Below are 13,594 nucleotides of genomic sequence, written 5' to 3' on the forward strand. Positions count from 1 at the left end.
ACAGACAGGTGATCGTGAGCAACAGCGCCGCCCTGAGGGGGAAAGTGGTGATGGATTTGGGATGCGGTACCGGCATTATCAGCCTCTTCTGTGGCCGTTTAGCACAGCCTGCAGCTGTAAATACAGAAAACACACCCACACAGAGCAGGATTAAACCTCTGCCTTTACTACAAGTCTCTGGATTAATATCTTATTTAAATTTTTATAATGTTCTAATAGTAATTATACAGAACGCTACTGGCTTTCGTACAAACAAAACCCTGACTAAGGGAGGTTGTAAATGTGTGTATGAGCCTGATGATAAGTGATTTAATGAAGGAATGAAGGAGCGCTGCTCCTAGTACGCTGTCGTTAATCATCATGGCTTTAATCAGAAGAGATGTGTGAGTATTGTATCTACAAAGATTGTTTCCTATTCCTCTTCCATTGGTTTTTAGACAGAAACACGACACCACGTGGTGCTGTTATAGGAAAATAATCAGTGATGGCGGCTGTGAGGAAGCGGAGATGCTGTTACCAGCCTGAACTTAATGATTTTCTTATAACAGCGTGTTTTAACCCTCATATGCCACAGCAATTTGCCGATGATTAAAAAAAATGTATTAAAGAATTGCCCGTCACTCTTTTAAAAAAAATTTTAATCTCTTTTTTTAGCTACATTTCATGTCGTTGAACGTCCCCAAAACACGTTTGTTCCTGTTATCACTCCACTATGAACAGTCGGTCCTTCATCAACCTCTCTTGTTCCTCTCACTCAAGATAATAATAATAATAATAATAATAATAATAATAATAATAAGGGGAAAAATCACACAGAAGCGTAAACTCCTCTGTCCCGTAATCGTGTTTTATTCTTTAGTGTATTAAGTGTAATGTAAAGTAAAAGCGCTATAGCGTCACATAAAATCCAAACTTCCAAACATAACTGAATCTTCTGCTGTATGAAGTTAACTCTATGTACGTGAGCCGCTTTATTCGTTTTTGTGTTTTCCCCACCTCTTTATTGTGTTCTCTGCAGGTGTATGCGGTGGAGGCGAGCTCGGTGGCCGAACACACAGAGAAACTGGTGAAACTGAATAGGTGTGAGGATGTCGTGACCGTATTTCGATCCAGAGCTGAAGATCTGATGCTTCCGTCCAAGGTGGACGTCCTGGTCTCAGAGTGGATGGGGAACTGCTTACTGGTATAAACTGAGAGAGAGAAAAACCAGCTTTCAGGTTTTTTCATAACTGGCAGGTTTTTTGTTTTTGTTTTGCTCAGTATTTCAGTATTGGTTGTACTAATACGCATTTAATCTTTCCTTCAAAACGCTGACAAGCCGTCACTTGCAAACATCCGCTAGGAAAATGGAGCTCTGCTACAATATTGCCCGAATATATTAATAGTGCGTAATTATCGTTCGTTGTAAAACTGGCCAGTAATTCACGAGTGAGATCAAAGTTCTAAGCCAAAAATATTTTATTTCCATCTCATCAAGAACCACACAGTCCTTAATTTACAATTGCTGATGGATATTCTTCTGTGATTGGCTCCTGAGTGTCACATGATCCAGCTCCACTACGTTAAACACAGAACGTGAGTGAATTAAACACCTATCTGCACTTTTGAACAGAGCTGTGTATAATAAAACTACTATATTACTGTGTGGAAGGCAAAGTATCTTGTGTTTACTGCTGCTCGGTGCTGTTAGTCAGTGTGTATAGAGTGTACGGAGTGTGTTTTCTGTCACTTATCCATCGTTCATCAAACTGCTTAAATGGTGTAAACTTCCTGGATAGCGCAAGCGCAGTATGGATGTAAGAAATAGCAACATGGACAAAATTCCTATTAAAAACCTGTCATTTTTTTAAAATGCGTATTAGTGTATCACCTGACGGACGCGTCTTCTCCTTCCCTAATTTGGTTTTCTTATATTATAGTTTGAGTTCATGGTGGAGTCTGTGCTCCGTGTGCGGGACCGCTGGCTGAAGGACGGAGGGATGATGTGGCCATCTTCTGCCTCTCTGAGCCTAGTTCCCTGTCAGGCGCACGCTGACTACAGTCAGAAAATGGAATTCTGGGAAAATCTCTACGGCCTGGACTTCAGCTGTCTGCAGTAAGGAAATGCCAGTCACTCTGTGTATGACTGTCCTGACACGATATACTGTCAAACTCATTACATACAATGTGGATGAGAACCTGAGTAGTAAGCATGGAGTGATTATAACAACACATTAAATTCTGAATTAATTATTTTTTATATGGTATTCACATTAAAGATACAGTTTATGTATCTAATCAAGTCCAGTACCGAACACACAAACATAAATCCTTCCAGAAGTGGAGCTGTAAAATATTTGATTGGTTACAGTGGCTTTGGGGGCGGGAACTCTGGTCTAATTGGTTTCAGTGGCTTTGAGGGGTGGGAACGTTGGTCTAATTGGTTACAGAGGCTTTGGGGGGTGGGAACGCTGGTCTAATTGGTTACAGAGGCTTTGGGGGGTGGGAACGCTGGTCTAATTGGTTACAGAGGCTTTGGGGGGTGGGAACGCTGGTCTAATTGGTTACAGAGGCTTTGGGGGGTGGGAACGCTGGTCTAATTGGTTACAGTGGTTTTGTGCATGTGTGTGTATCTCAGACCTGTTGCGCAGGAGGAGTTCTTCTCCAAGCCAAAATTCAGCCATCAGCTTGACCCTGACGACTGTCTCTCCACTCCATGTAATGTCATCAGTCTGGACATGCACACCCTGAGTGTGTCTGATCTGGAGGTGAGAGTGGCTGTGCTCTTGGTCCACCTGTTTGTCTTAATTAGGAGTCATTTCACAAGATACAATACGATTTCGAAGCAAATAATTCCCTCAGGTCTAATTCCCCATCCATCTAATCTAGCTATCAAAAGATCTCTCGTCTCTCGACCTTAACACATCTGGTGGTTTTTGAACATCCTTGGTAAATATGAGCAAAGAAGACTGTGAAAAATTGTCTTTATTGTTTAACCTTTTGGTCAAAAAAATTCACAAAAATTCTCAGCTCTCATGGACATCAAACAACTGCAAACACAACACAGGTTTATCCAAAAAAATACATAAATATTTGTTAAATATAGGTGTCCAACAGTTATTGGCACCCTTATGAACTCGTATGAGTAAAATATATTTGAAGTATATTTCCATTGATATTTTACGTTTTTTAGTACTCCTGGGTGACTAGAAACAGGAAATTGTTCAGCCATGACTGCCTGCTTCACAGGGGTGTAAATATGAGGTAACACACAGGCCAAATTCCCTTAGTCATTCATAACAATGGGTAAGAGCGAGGAATATAGCTGTGATGTGCAGCAAAAGGTTGTTGAGCTTCACAAAATGGGATGTATCTATAAGAAAATAGCACAAGCATTGAAAATGCCCATTTCCACCATCAGGGCAATAATTAAGAAGTCCCAGTCAACTGGAAATGTTATGAAAATGTTATGAATGAACTTCTGTAATTCTCCAGCTGTGATCCTTGGAGATTTTTTGGCCACGCCTTCACAGTGCCTTCACAGTGTCTTCACAGTGCCTTCACAGTGCCTTCACAGTGCCTTCACAGTGCCTTCACAGTGCCTTCACAGTGTCTTCACAGTGCCTTCACAGTGCCTTCACAGTGTCTTCACAGTGTCTTCACAGTGTCTTCACAGTGTCTTCACAGTGTCTTCACAGTGTCTTCACAGTGTCTTCACAGTGTCTTCACAGTGTCTTGGGGTCTCCAAAACTACAATCCGAAGTCACCTACATCACTACATCCAAAAACAAACTTGAGTGTCTTCAGTGTGCCAGACACTACTGGAACTTCAAATGGGATCGGGTTCTATGGTCAGATGAACCCAAAATAGAGCTTTTGGGTAATAAACACCAGAGGTGGTTTTGGAGCCCACAGAGAGGTAGCCATATGGAAAAGTCCCTCATGCCCACGGTTAAATATGGAGGTGGATCTTTAATGTTCTGGGACTGTTTTTCTGCCAGAGGACCTGGACATTTTGTAAGGATACATGGCATCATGGACTCCAGAACTGGTCTGCTGATGTCACGGGGGGGCGTTTACGTATGACAGCGTGGACCTCGAAATGTGAAGGATCTGGAGAGATTCTGTATGGAGGAACGGTCTCAGATCCCTCACCGTGTATTCTCCAACCTCATCAGGCATTATAGGAGAAGACTCAGAGCTGTTATCTTGGCAAACTGACGTAGCACAAAGTATTGACTAAAAGGGTGCCAATAATTGTTGCACACCTATATTTAACAAAAAGAAATTTACTTTTGATAAACCTGTGTTGTGTTTGCAATTGTTTGATATCCATGACAGCAGAGTATTTTTGTGAAAAAAAATTTTGTAACAAAAGATCAAAAGGTTAAACAATAAAGATACATTTTCACAGCCTTCTTTACTCATATTTACCAAGGGTGCCAATATTAATGGAGCGCTCTGTATGTTTGTTCCATCTCAGCTATACTCTAGATAATGCCTCAGCTATCGTGTTCTCAACACCTTGTTTATGTAGGATGACCAAATTATAATCCTGTACAAACGGAGACCAGCGCATCTTTATTTCATCTGCATTACTGAGAAGAATATATCTAATCCCGAGATCAGACTAGGCTAGTTAGTTAGCTTAAAGTAGCTAGGACGGGTTGTCATGGTTACAGTGTGTGTATGCTATATGATCGTAGGCAACGTTTGCTATGCTTCAGATACAGTGTACATAACGGGGGGGGGGATGAAGATGCAGGGTGGATTAGTTAGGACTGGAGTGTGGTTTAGTTGTTGAAGAAATTACAGAAGAACTCACTCGTGTGTGTGTGTGTGCGTGTGCGTGTGTGTGTAGAAGCTGAGCGGAGAGTTCAGATTCACCATAGAAAGATCTGGAACTCTGCATGGCTTCACTGCGTGGTTCAGCACATTCTTCCATAGTTTAGATGAGGGAGGATCATCACTGGAGCTCAACACCGGACCACACGCTGAGTACGTTTGAAGATAAACCTTTATTTTGGAATTGACGCTATTAAAAGAAAAGGTGATGTTACACAGCGGTAAACAGTCGACTGTCCCAACTTTTTTGGAGTGTGGTGTTTTCATCAAATTTAAATGAGTATATTTTCACAAATAAATAAAATTCACAAAGTAAAGCATCAAATAGTGTGTTAATGATGTGCTTTCAATACAGTACAGGGCAAACTGAATTTTTTTTTTTTTGCTGTTGTGCTCAGAAAAATGAAGCGTTGAAGATTTCACCTTCAATCAAAGTGTTAATAATCCGTCCTTTAGGTCGACTCACTGGAAACAGACTCTGTTCATGTTAGACGGACCAATCGGAGTTGAGGAAGGCGACTGTGTGGGCGGGGCCATCACGCTACAGAGGAACCCTATTTGGAGACGGCACATGTCAATCACCATAGAGTGGCGTATAAAGAGGAGGAACGATCCGACGTTCTGTGAGGTGAGTCTTTTAAAGAACGTAAACATGAAATGTTCAGTTAATATCAGTATTGTAAGGTTCAGTCTGGAGTCTTTGTGAGCTAACCACGTTCTCTTCATCATTACAGAATCCTTTTTCTCTCGTGGTGGTATTTTTGTATCTTCCTGGTAAAGTTCATCATCTCCAAACTCGCAGGTTAATTTGATTTGAATAATGTTCTATCAGCCAGCCAATCATCATCCAGGATGAATACACGAGGCAGAAACCTCAGTATGGCGCGATGGAACAGAAAACGTTAGCTGTAGATGTTTGATCTGTAAATAAATGATGACTGTGCTACAATGGAAGTGAGAACAGGAACTAACACGTTCCTCGGATGTTATATGTAACCAAACTCGGCAAAAAAAAAAAAAAAAAAAGGAAAGAAACGTCCCTTTTTCAGGAGAATGGATTTTAAAGATAATTTTGTAAAATACAGATAATCTTTACAGATCTTTACTGGAAAGGGTTTAAATGATGTTTTTCATGCTTGTTCAATGAACCATAAACAATTATTGCACATGCACCTGCTTAACAGTCCTTAAGACACGAACAGTTTACAGGCAGAAGGCGATTAAGTTCCCAGGTACAATAAGTTAGGACATTAAAGAGACCTTTCTACTGACTGTGAAAAACACCAGGAGAAAGATTCCTAGGGTTCTGGATCACCTGCGTGAACATGCCATAGACCTGCTGCAGGGTCTCACGAGGACTGCAGATGTGGACAGAGCATTAAACTCCAATGTCTGTAATGTAAGACGCATAAGACGGCGCTAAAGGGAGACAGGAAGGACAGCTGATCGTCCTCGCATTAGAAAATTACATGTATACGTGTGTCCCTCCAGACGTGATCGAGAACTTGCAAATGCCTTAGTGGAAGTGTGGGAACATCTCACAGCAAGAACTGACCGATCTGGTGCATGGGGATGAGATGCACTGTAGTACTTAAAGCAGCTGGAGGCCTTCTGGAACCCCAATACTGACACTGACACAAAACACTACACCAAAGAGGAACAGAAACAGCATGTGTGTCTGAGTGTGTGTTTTTGGAACTTCACAAATGAACTTGCCGAAAAGCAGGGTAGAACCTGCAGAAACTGCAACACACATCCCCCTAACCTACACTGTTCCTCTAACCACTACACCACAGAAGGACTAAAACAGCTTCTGTGTGTTGTACTTTTGTTGTTATAAATAACGTCATCAAGCCAGAGCAATTTTTAGTCTTAAACCAACCAAAACACAGACAAGAACCCTCACCTTCTGGCACTCCAACACTGATGCTGACACTAACCACTACACCATAGAGGGACAGAATTAGCTACAGTGTGTTGGACTTTTGTCATCATAAATCACTTCATGAGGACGCAGCAATTTTTAGTCTTGAACCAGCCAAAAGACGGAAGAGAACCCAAACCTTCTGGCATGAACTCTAACCACTACACAACAGAGTGACAAAAGCAACTCTGTGTGTTGAACTCTGCTGCCTTTTGGCTGGTTTAACGCAACTACAAATTGTTGCGTCCTCATAAAGTGATTTATGATGACAAAAGTCCAACACAGGTGTGGGGCTTCTGTCTCTTGGTGGTGTAGTGGGTAGTGCTCATGTTTGTGGTGTGGCTTTTTCAGGTTCTAACCTGCCTTTTGGCAGGTTTAAGAATTAAAAGTGGTGCTGAAGAAGTATGAAGGTGTGATGGAGAGAGTGGTGCATGAGACTCTGTGGCTCAGTTGGCTGAGGCGTCACCGCTGTGGAGCAGAAGGTGCTTGGATCAAAACCCAACCAGAGTGCTTGCCTAGAGATTGAGGGAGTGGGAGCTTTGTGGTGTGGAGGAGGAGTAGGCTGTGTGGGTGTGGCTGGTGGTGTAGGTTGGGGAATAGGAACTAGGTGTGAGGGTGCAGATAAGTGGGCCTGAGCTCAGGATGCAGTGGTATAGGTGTGTCTAGTCTCAATGTTGGTATGTAAAGGCAGTGCTTGTGAATTGGAGAGGGCAGGGTGAGGAGTAGTGGAGATGGCAGAGTAAGGAGGGGTGGAGCAGCAGAGGGGGGAGAGTGCACACCCCTGGGTGTAGACTAGGACTGTGTGAATGAGGGGTGTGCACTCAGGGTTGGGAGGCAGAGCTGACTGGATGGGGAGTAGCAGCAGGGAGGGCAGAGAAAGGGAGGGTGCAGGTTTGGGGGGGGGGGAGAGAGAGAGAGAGAGAGAGGCATAAAGAAGATTCAGCTCTTTAATTGCCTGTTACTACACCCTTCTTTTTAACCCCACACTCCTCTCCCCAGCCTAACCATGCACCCCTCATACCCTTTTTTTTTTTTTTAACCTCTTCCCTGGGTGCACAACCCACTCTCCTCAGCCTAACCCACTCTCCTCAGCCTAACCCACTCTCCTCAGCCTAACCCACTCTCCTCAGCCTAACCCACTCTCCTCAGCCTAACCCACTCTCCTCAGCCTAACCCACTCTCCTCAGCCTAACCCACTCTCCTCAGCCTAACCCACTCTCCTCAGCCTAACCCACTCTCCTCAGCCTAAGTGCACCCCTCTCACACTTTTTTTTTAAACCTCTTCCCTGGGTGCACATCCCTCTCTCCCCCCCACTCTCCTCAGCCTAACCCACACTCCTCAGCCTAACCCACACTCTCCTCCTAAGTGCACCCCTCTCACACTTTTTTTTTTAACCTCTTCCCTGGGTGCACATCCCTCTCTCCCCCCCACTCTCCTCAGCCTAACCCACACTCCTCAGCCTAACCCACACTCTCCTCCTAAGTGCACCCCTCTCACACTTTTTTTTTTAACCTCTTCCCTGGGTGCACATCCCTCTCTCCCCCCCACTCTCCTCAGCCTAACCCACACTCCTCAGCCTAACCCACACTCTCCTCCTAAGTGCACCCCTCTCACACTTTTTTTTTTAACCTCTTCCCTGGGTGCACATCCCTCTCTTCCCCCCCACTCTCCTCAGCCTAACCCACACTCCAGCCTACATACCCCTCCCCTCATACACACATGCCTGTTAGCTGAGAACTCTTGTTGGGTTTTGATCCAAGCACCTTCTGATCCACAGAGGCAACGACTCAACCATTTGAGCCACAGAGTCTCTTACCTGCGCATGCTTCCATCCCACCTTCATACTGCTTCACACTGCTTTTATTCTTTAAAAGTGCATCGCCTGCCAAGAGGGAGGCTCGAACCTGCACAAACAACCACCACCACACAACCATGAATTCTAACCACTACACCACACAGGCACAGGAAAACAAACAGGGTTTGTTGGACTTTAATGATTATACATCAGGACGCTGAAAATTTTAGTCTTAAACCAGCCAGAAAGCAGAGACAATACTGACTGTTCCTTCTGATATCGACCTCCGCTTTATTTAGGGACTCATTATTAGGGACTATTCTATTTCTGTTCCTCAAACGTCTGTGAAACTTGTTCAGTTGTTGAATCTTTTTATGTCAATACAAATATTTGTTTATAGATGTTTAAAAAGACAGAACCTTACGATACTACTGTTACAGTAAGATAAAATCTTAATTCTGTGTTTTAAATTAAACCTGTTTCGTTACTCTTTGGTGTTTTTTATTTAAACAGGAGAAGACAAAGCGTTTCCCCATGTGGAGGTGACTCTCAGCTCAGGATTCACGCAGTACAGCGCTGACGCACTCCTGCTGGACTGTCTACGTTGGTTTATTTACTCCCTTAGCCTAAAAACTGATATTTTTTTTATTTTTTTTTAAATATTGCTGACAAAAAAAGTGCAAAACACAATGTTAATTCCTGAAATTGACTCCGTTAGTTCAATATGTTCAATAGATAGTTATGTGTGTAACGTCTTATGATGCGTTCTGCTCTCAGCCAATCGAAACACACGGTTTTATACTGACATAAGCGATGTATGTACTCAATTTTTCTGAACTGATGAAATAAAAACAGTTCTTCGTCACGGACTCTTGAGTATTTGGACTCGACTGTGTACGTTAGGCCTCAAGAGAAAAATAAAATGTTTAAAAAAAACCCAAAAAAAACAGTGGCTCTCGCAGTCGTGTGGTTTAAACCTTCCTTCACTCACAACACACTTTGGGCTCGATGTTCGTTTCTAAATCAGCGTTTCTATTTACGTTCGTAATTGTTCGGACATCTGAAGGACTGAAACTGAATGTGTACGTGTCGAATATAATAATTGAACATCATGAGACGTGTATACGTGTATAAAATACAATACGGAGACAAAATACGAGTCTAGACGGTGCGAGTGTGTGTGTGCGAGAGCTCTTTAAATGCTGTCGGACGTGTGAATGTGGCGAATACTGAATATAAACCAACATTACAGCGGTAATAATAAGCCATCATTTTCGACACACTTTCTTATAATACTAAGTAAATACTAAAACATCATTTAAAAGCACTTTAACAAAATAATGGTTTTATTTTATCTTTTGTCGGCAAAAACAAATCTAATACTTGCCATTCAGTGCCATTACTTTCTACATCCTAATGTAAAGCGTGATAAATTACTCTATTTGTACTGACTCCGCCTACTATTTGACACTTTTAGGCAGAAACGCCCCAAATGACATATAGATTAAGGTCAAAACCCAAAACCAGTTTTTGATCTAAATCAGTTCAGTCAGACTCGTCCTGACTGAAGAGAACATAAACAACGCCGTATTATATGATTCGATGGATTTATACTGAATTCAATAACAAATATATATCTATATAAATCTCTTGAATAACGAATGACAATATGATACACATAACAACACGCATGTTCTATTTAAATAAGCGAAGCACAACATAGCTTTGAATCAAAATGTGTAGTGTTTACTGCAGCAAGAACAACACGAAACGCACTTTATGGCAAACACCTACGCGATACGTGTGCAAACAATGACTTACAGATCTGTTTAGATACGCTACATCACCTACTGCTGTGCTGCATGTACGACACGACATGCTGGTCATATATTAGAAAGAACGATTATAAACACACACAAAAATCACTCCAATAAAACCTCCACATTGATGATCAGAGCACAAATGTAAAGTTCTTTCAAAGTGCTGACAGTTTTACAGCAAACATTTTTTTGTACAAGAGTCGCCTGTAAGCCTCAAGCGGTACGTCCATCCATCCGTCCGTACCGCGCATCCTTTAGGGTCGAGGGGCACAAGACGGGGTACACCCTGGACGGGGTGCCAATCCATCACAGGGCACAATCACACACCCATTCATACACTACAGACACTTTGGACACGCCAATCAGCCTACCCTGGATGTCTTCGGACTGAGGGAGGAAACCGGAGTCGATCACCCGGGGTGTGTTCGGTGTGGGTGTATGAATTCAAATGAGCTTCTTCGGATTTGCGCTGGAGCTATGACGCTAACAGGTAACGAGCGTGTAGCCTAGTCATTAGCACAGACTTGCTGATGTGGATCTGACGTAACTCTCACCTTCATCCAAACAAAGAAAACCGACACTTAATTTGCATATGCAAATCAAACGTTCGAACACACTGCTAAGCTGGTGGCTGTGAGATTTTATTACTCGCTGAACCACAGTAACGCCGTAGCGCAAAACTAACCTTCGGTGTAAACTGACACTAAACATGTCTCCGCTGAACCATGGGCGCTTTTGAGGTAACAGGTACGTTGTGTAAATTTTATTTTGGTCGAACGGTTCCTCTGTGACACGCTGAAGGCCAAAGGAATAAATATGTAAATAAATACAGAAATAAATAAAAGGAGCATAAGAATAAAAGCCAAGAAATGTGAGCCACGCGTACATAAAAAGTCAGTTCACTCCCTCGGTGGTACTCCTGGCTCTGGTTTTGGAGCGTGTGCTGACCTCAGACGTGTAGCGCGTCGCTGAAGTCGCCACGTGCGGCCGAAACGGCGGGTCTCGAGCGTCGTTCTTTCTTTTTCCCACCTCTTCTTCTTCCTCATCTTCCTCCAGCTCGTCTTCCTCTACTCCGTAAACACTTTTCTCTCTCTGGTGCTTCTCGCAGTGATTCTCGAAGGCGTCCATGTCCGTGAAAACGACGCTGCAGACTCTGCAGTGAAAGACGCGCACGGCCGACTCGGTGTCACGGAGCTCGTTGTGCAGTTCAGACGTGCAGACGAAAGCAGCACAGCACACGCTACACGTGTGCGTGAGTGAATCATGTGAATCTCTGTGAATCTTCTCATGCTGCCTAAGCGCTGAAACAGTCCTGAAGCTTTTACGGCACGTGGCGCAGGTGTGCCGGCCCTCTCCCGCCTCGACGGCCTGGTGGGACAGGAGGTGAGCGGCGGTACGAAACGCCTCGCCGCACTTGTCGCACTTGTACGGCCGCTCGCCCGTGTGCTTCCTGACGTGTACGATGAGGCCGGACTTCTGCGTGAACGACTTGCCGCACACGCCGCACTTGAAGGGTTTCTCGCCCGTGTGGAGCCGCCGATGAGTCTCCAGGTGCGACCCACGTCCGAAACACCTGCCGCAATCCGGGCACTTGAAGGGCTTCTCGCCCACGTGGACGGCCATGTGGCGCACCAGCTGGGACGGCCGAGAGAACACCTTGGCGCACGTGTGCTTCCTGCACCTGTACCTGCTGCGCTCGTGCTTCCTCTCACCGGTGCGTGCGCACACGTGGAGCGCCAGGTGTGACGAGGTGACAAACGTCTTGCTGCAAATCTGGCATGTATACGGTTTATCCGGTCCTCCTTTACAGAAGCGCCTGTCAAAACGTGTGGCGGGGTCACAGGTCAGATTTGCGTGGTGTTCCGGCGTCCCACGTGCCTCGGAACCAGGAGGCTCCGAGTGCGTCTCTGGTTCCTGCGTGTCCTCTTCCTTAATACCTTCGTGAGAGTACAAGCTTTCACCCGTCATCTCAGTGACGTCTCTGTCCAGGTTTTCATACGTGGAGCTGCATCACGCGATCAGCATCAGATCCTTGGTGCAAATTAACCAAGGCATGAGGACATTACTGTGTTGGCTTGATAGTCTCTACATCATCTGTAATATTTAATTCCATTAGACACAGATCTGATTCATGCATGAGCTGTACAATACCAGACCTCAGAGATGTGAAGTGAGGTCAGTTATTTCAAGGGTGTTAATCAGCATCCAGAAGAACAACTGAGAATCATCTCCAGCCTTAAATATGTCCTGTGTGAAAGTGAAGATTGTCATGGAGGCTAGTGTGTGCTCCCCATGCAGGCTGTAAAGATTGATCTAAAGCCAGTCACAGCCACACATGCAGGGGAAAAGGCTTGGATGTAGCTTTAAGATAAACAACACACTGAATCACAACAGCTGGAATTCAGGCACTTCGTGGTGTTAGATTTGAAATAAATCCGATCTAATCCTCTGCGAAGAAAACAAACCTGATCACTCAGTGGCTGCGGTGTGGGCTGTGTCCCAAATCTAACCCCAATTCCTCACGTTACTAGGCTGCTAGCAACAAAACGAAAGTGGCTGCCGTGCTTACACTTCTTCTTCGTCTGTTATTATGGAGCAGCACAAAACAGCTCAAGAGAATCATACTGCCCCCTACTGGACTGCAGTACATATAACACAGGAGGATGATGGCGGTGATGATGATGATAGTTATGTTTATGGTGTTGATCATCATTATGTTTATGGTGATAGTGGTGATGATGCTGGTTATGGTGATGATGATGATGATGTTGATGATGATGATGATGATGATGATTGTTATGGTGGTGTTGATGATGATGATGATGGTTATGGTGGTATTGATGATGATGATGATGATGGTTATGGTTGTGTTGATGATGATGGTTATGGTGGTGATGATGATGATGATGATGGTGGTTATGGTGGTGTTGATAATGATGATGTTGATGATGATGTTATGGTGTTGTTGATGATGATGATGATGATGATGATGATGATGATGATGATGATGATGATGGTTATGGTGGTATTGATGATGATGATGATGATGGTTATGGTTGTGTTGATGATGATGGTTATGGTGGTGATGATGATGATGATGATGATGATGATGATGATGGTTATGGTGGTGTTGATGATGATGGTTATGGTGGTGATGATGATGATGATGATGATGATGATGATGATGGTTATGGTGGTGTTGATGATGATGATGATGATGATGATGGTTA

At 43.9% G+C, this 13,594-nt stretch overlaps 2 protein-coding genes across 3 annotated transcripts in view; one reads left to right on the plus strand and one right to left on the minus strand.

Moving 5' to 3' along the window:
• prmt2 (protein arginine methyltransferase 2) overlaps positions 1-9,413 on the plus strand; it is an 11,726-nt gene extending 2,313 nt beyond the window's left edge. For both annotated transcript variants that reach the window (XM_017470031.3, XM_053680729.1), the window contains exons 3-9: positions 1-116; positions 1,019-1,183; positions 1,920-2,095; positions 2,618-2,747; positions 4,841-4,977; positions 5,281-5,452; positions 9,058-9,413. The exon at positions 1-116 is cut by the window's left edge. In XM_017470031.3, coding sequence (XP_017325520.1) covers positions 1-116; positions 1,019-1,183; positions 1,920-2,095; positions 2,618-2,747; positions 4,841-4,977; positions 5,281-5,452; positions 9,058-9,090 — 929 coding nt within the window. In that variant the 3' untranslated portion in view covers positions 9,091-9,413. The remainder of the gene's footprint in view (positions 117-1,018; positions 1,184-1,919; positions 2,096-2,617; positions 2,748-4,840; positions 4,978-5,280; positions 5,453-9,057) is intronic.
• Positions 7,809-12,935, minus strand: LOC124628275 (zinc finger protein 239). The gene is made up of 2 exons (XM_047156293.2): positions 8,435-12,935; positions 7,809-8,344 (listed from the first exon to the last, which is right to left on the minus strand). Exon 1 carries the CDS (start codon positions 12,330-12,332, stop codon positions 11,259-11,261), a length of 1,074 nt encoding a protein of 357 aa, XP_047012249.1. The 5' UTR covers positions 12,333-12,935; the 3' UTR covers positions 7,809-8,344; positions 8,435-11,258.
• Positions 12,936-13,594: the final 659 nt, after the last annotated feature.

The sequence above is a fragment of the Ictalurus punctatus genome, chromosome 6 (genome assembly GCF_001660625.3).
Source record: "Ictalurus punctatus breed USDA103 chromosome 6, Coco_2.0, whole genome shotgun sequence".
NCBI lineage: Eukaryota > Metazoa > Chordata > Actinopteri > Siluriformes > Ictaluridae > Ictalurus > Ictalurus punctatus.

Bases quoted from the DNA above. Each gene is read 5' to 3' on its own strand.
- LOC124628275 (XM_047156293.2), bottom strand. From the start codon at position 12,332: ATGACGGGTGAAAGCTTGTACTCTCACGAAGGTATTAAGGAAGAGGAC.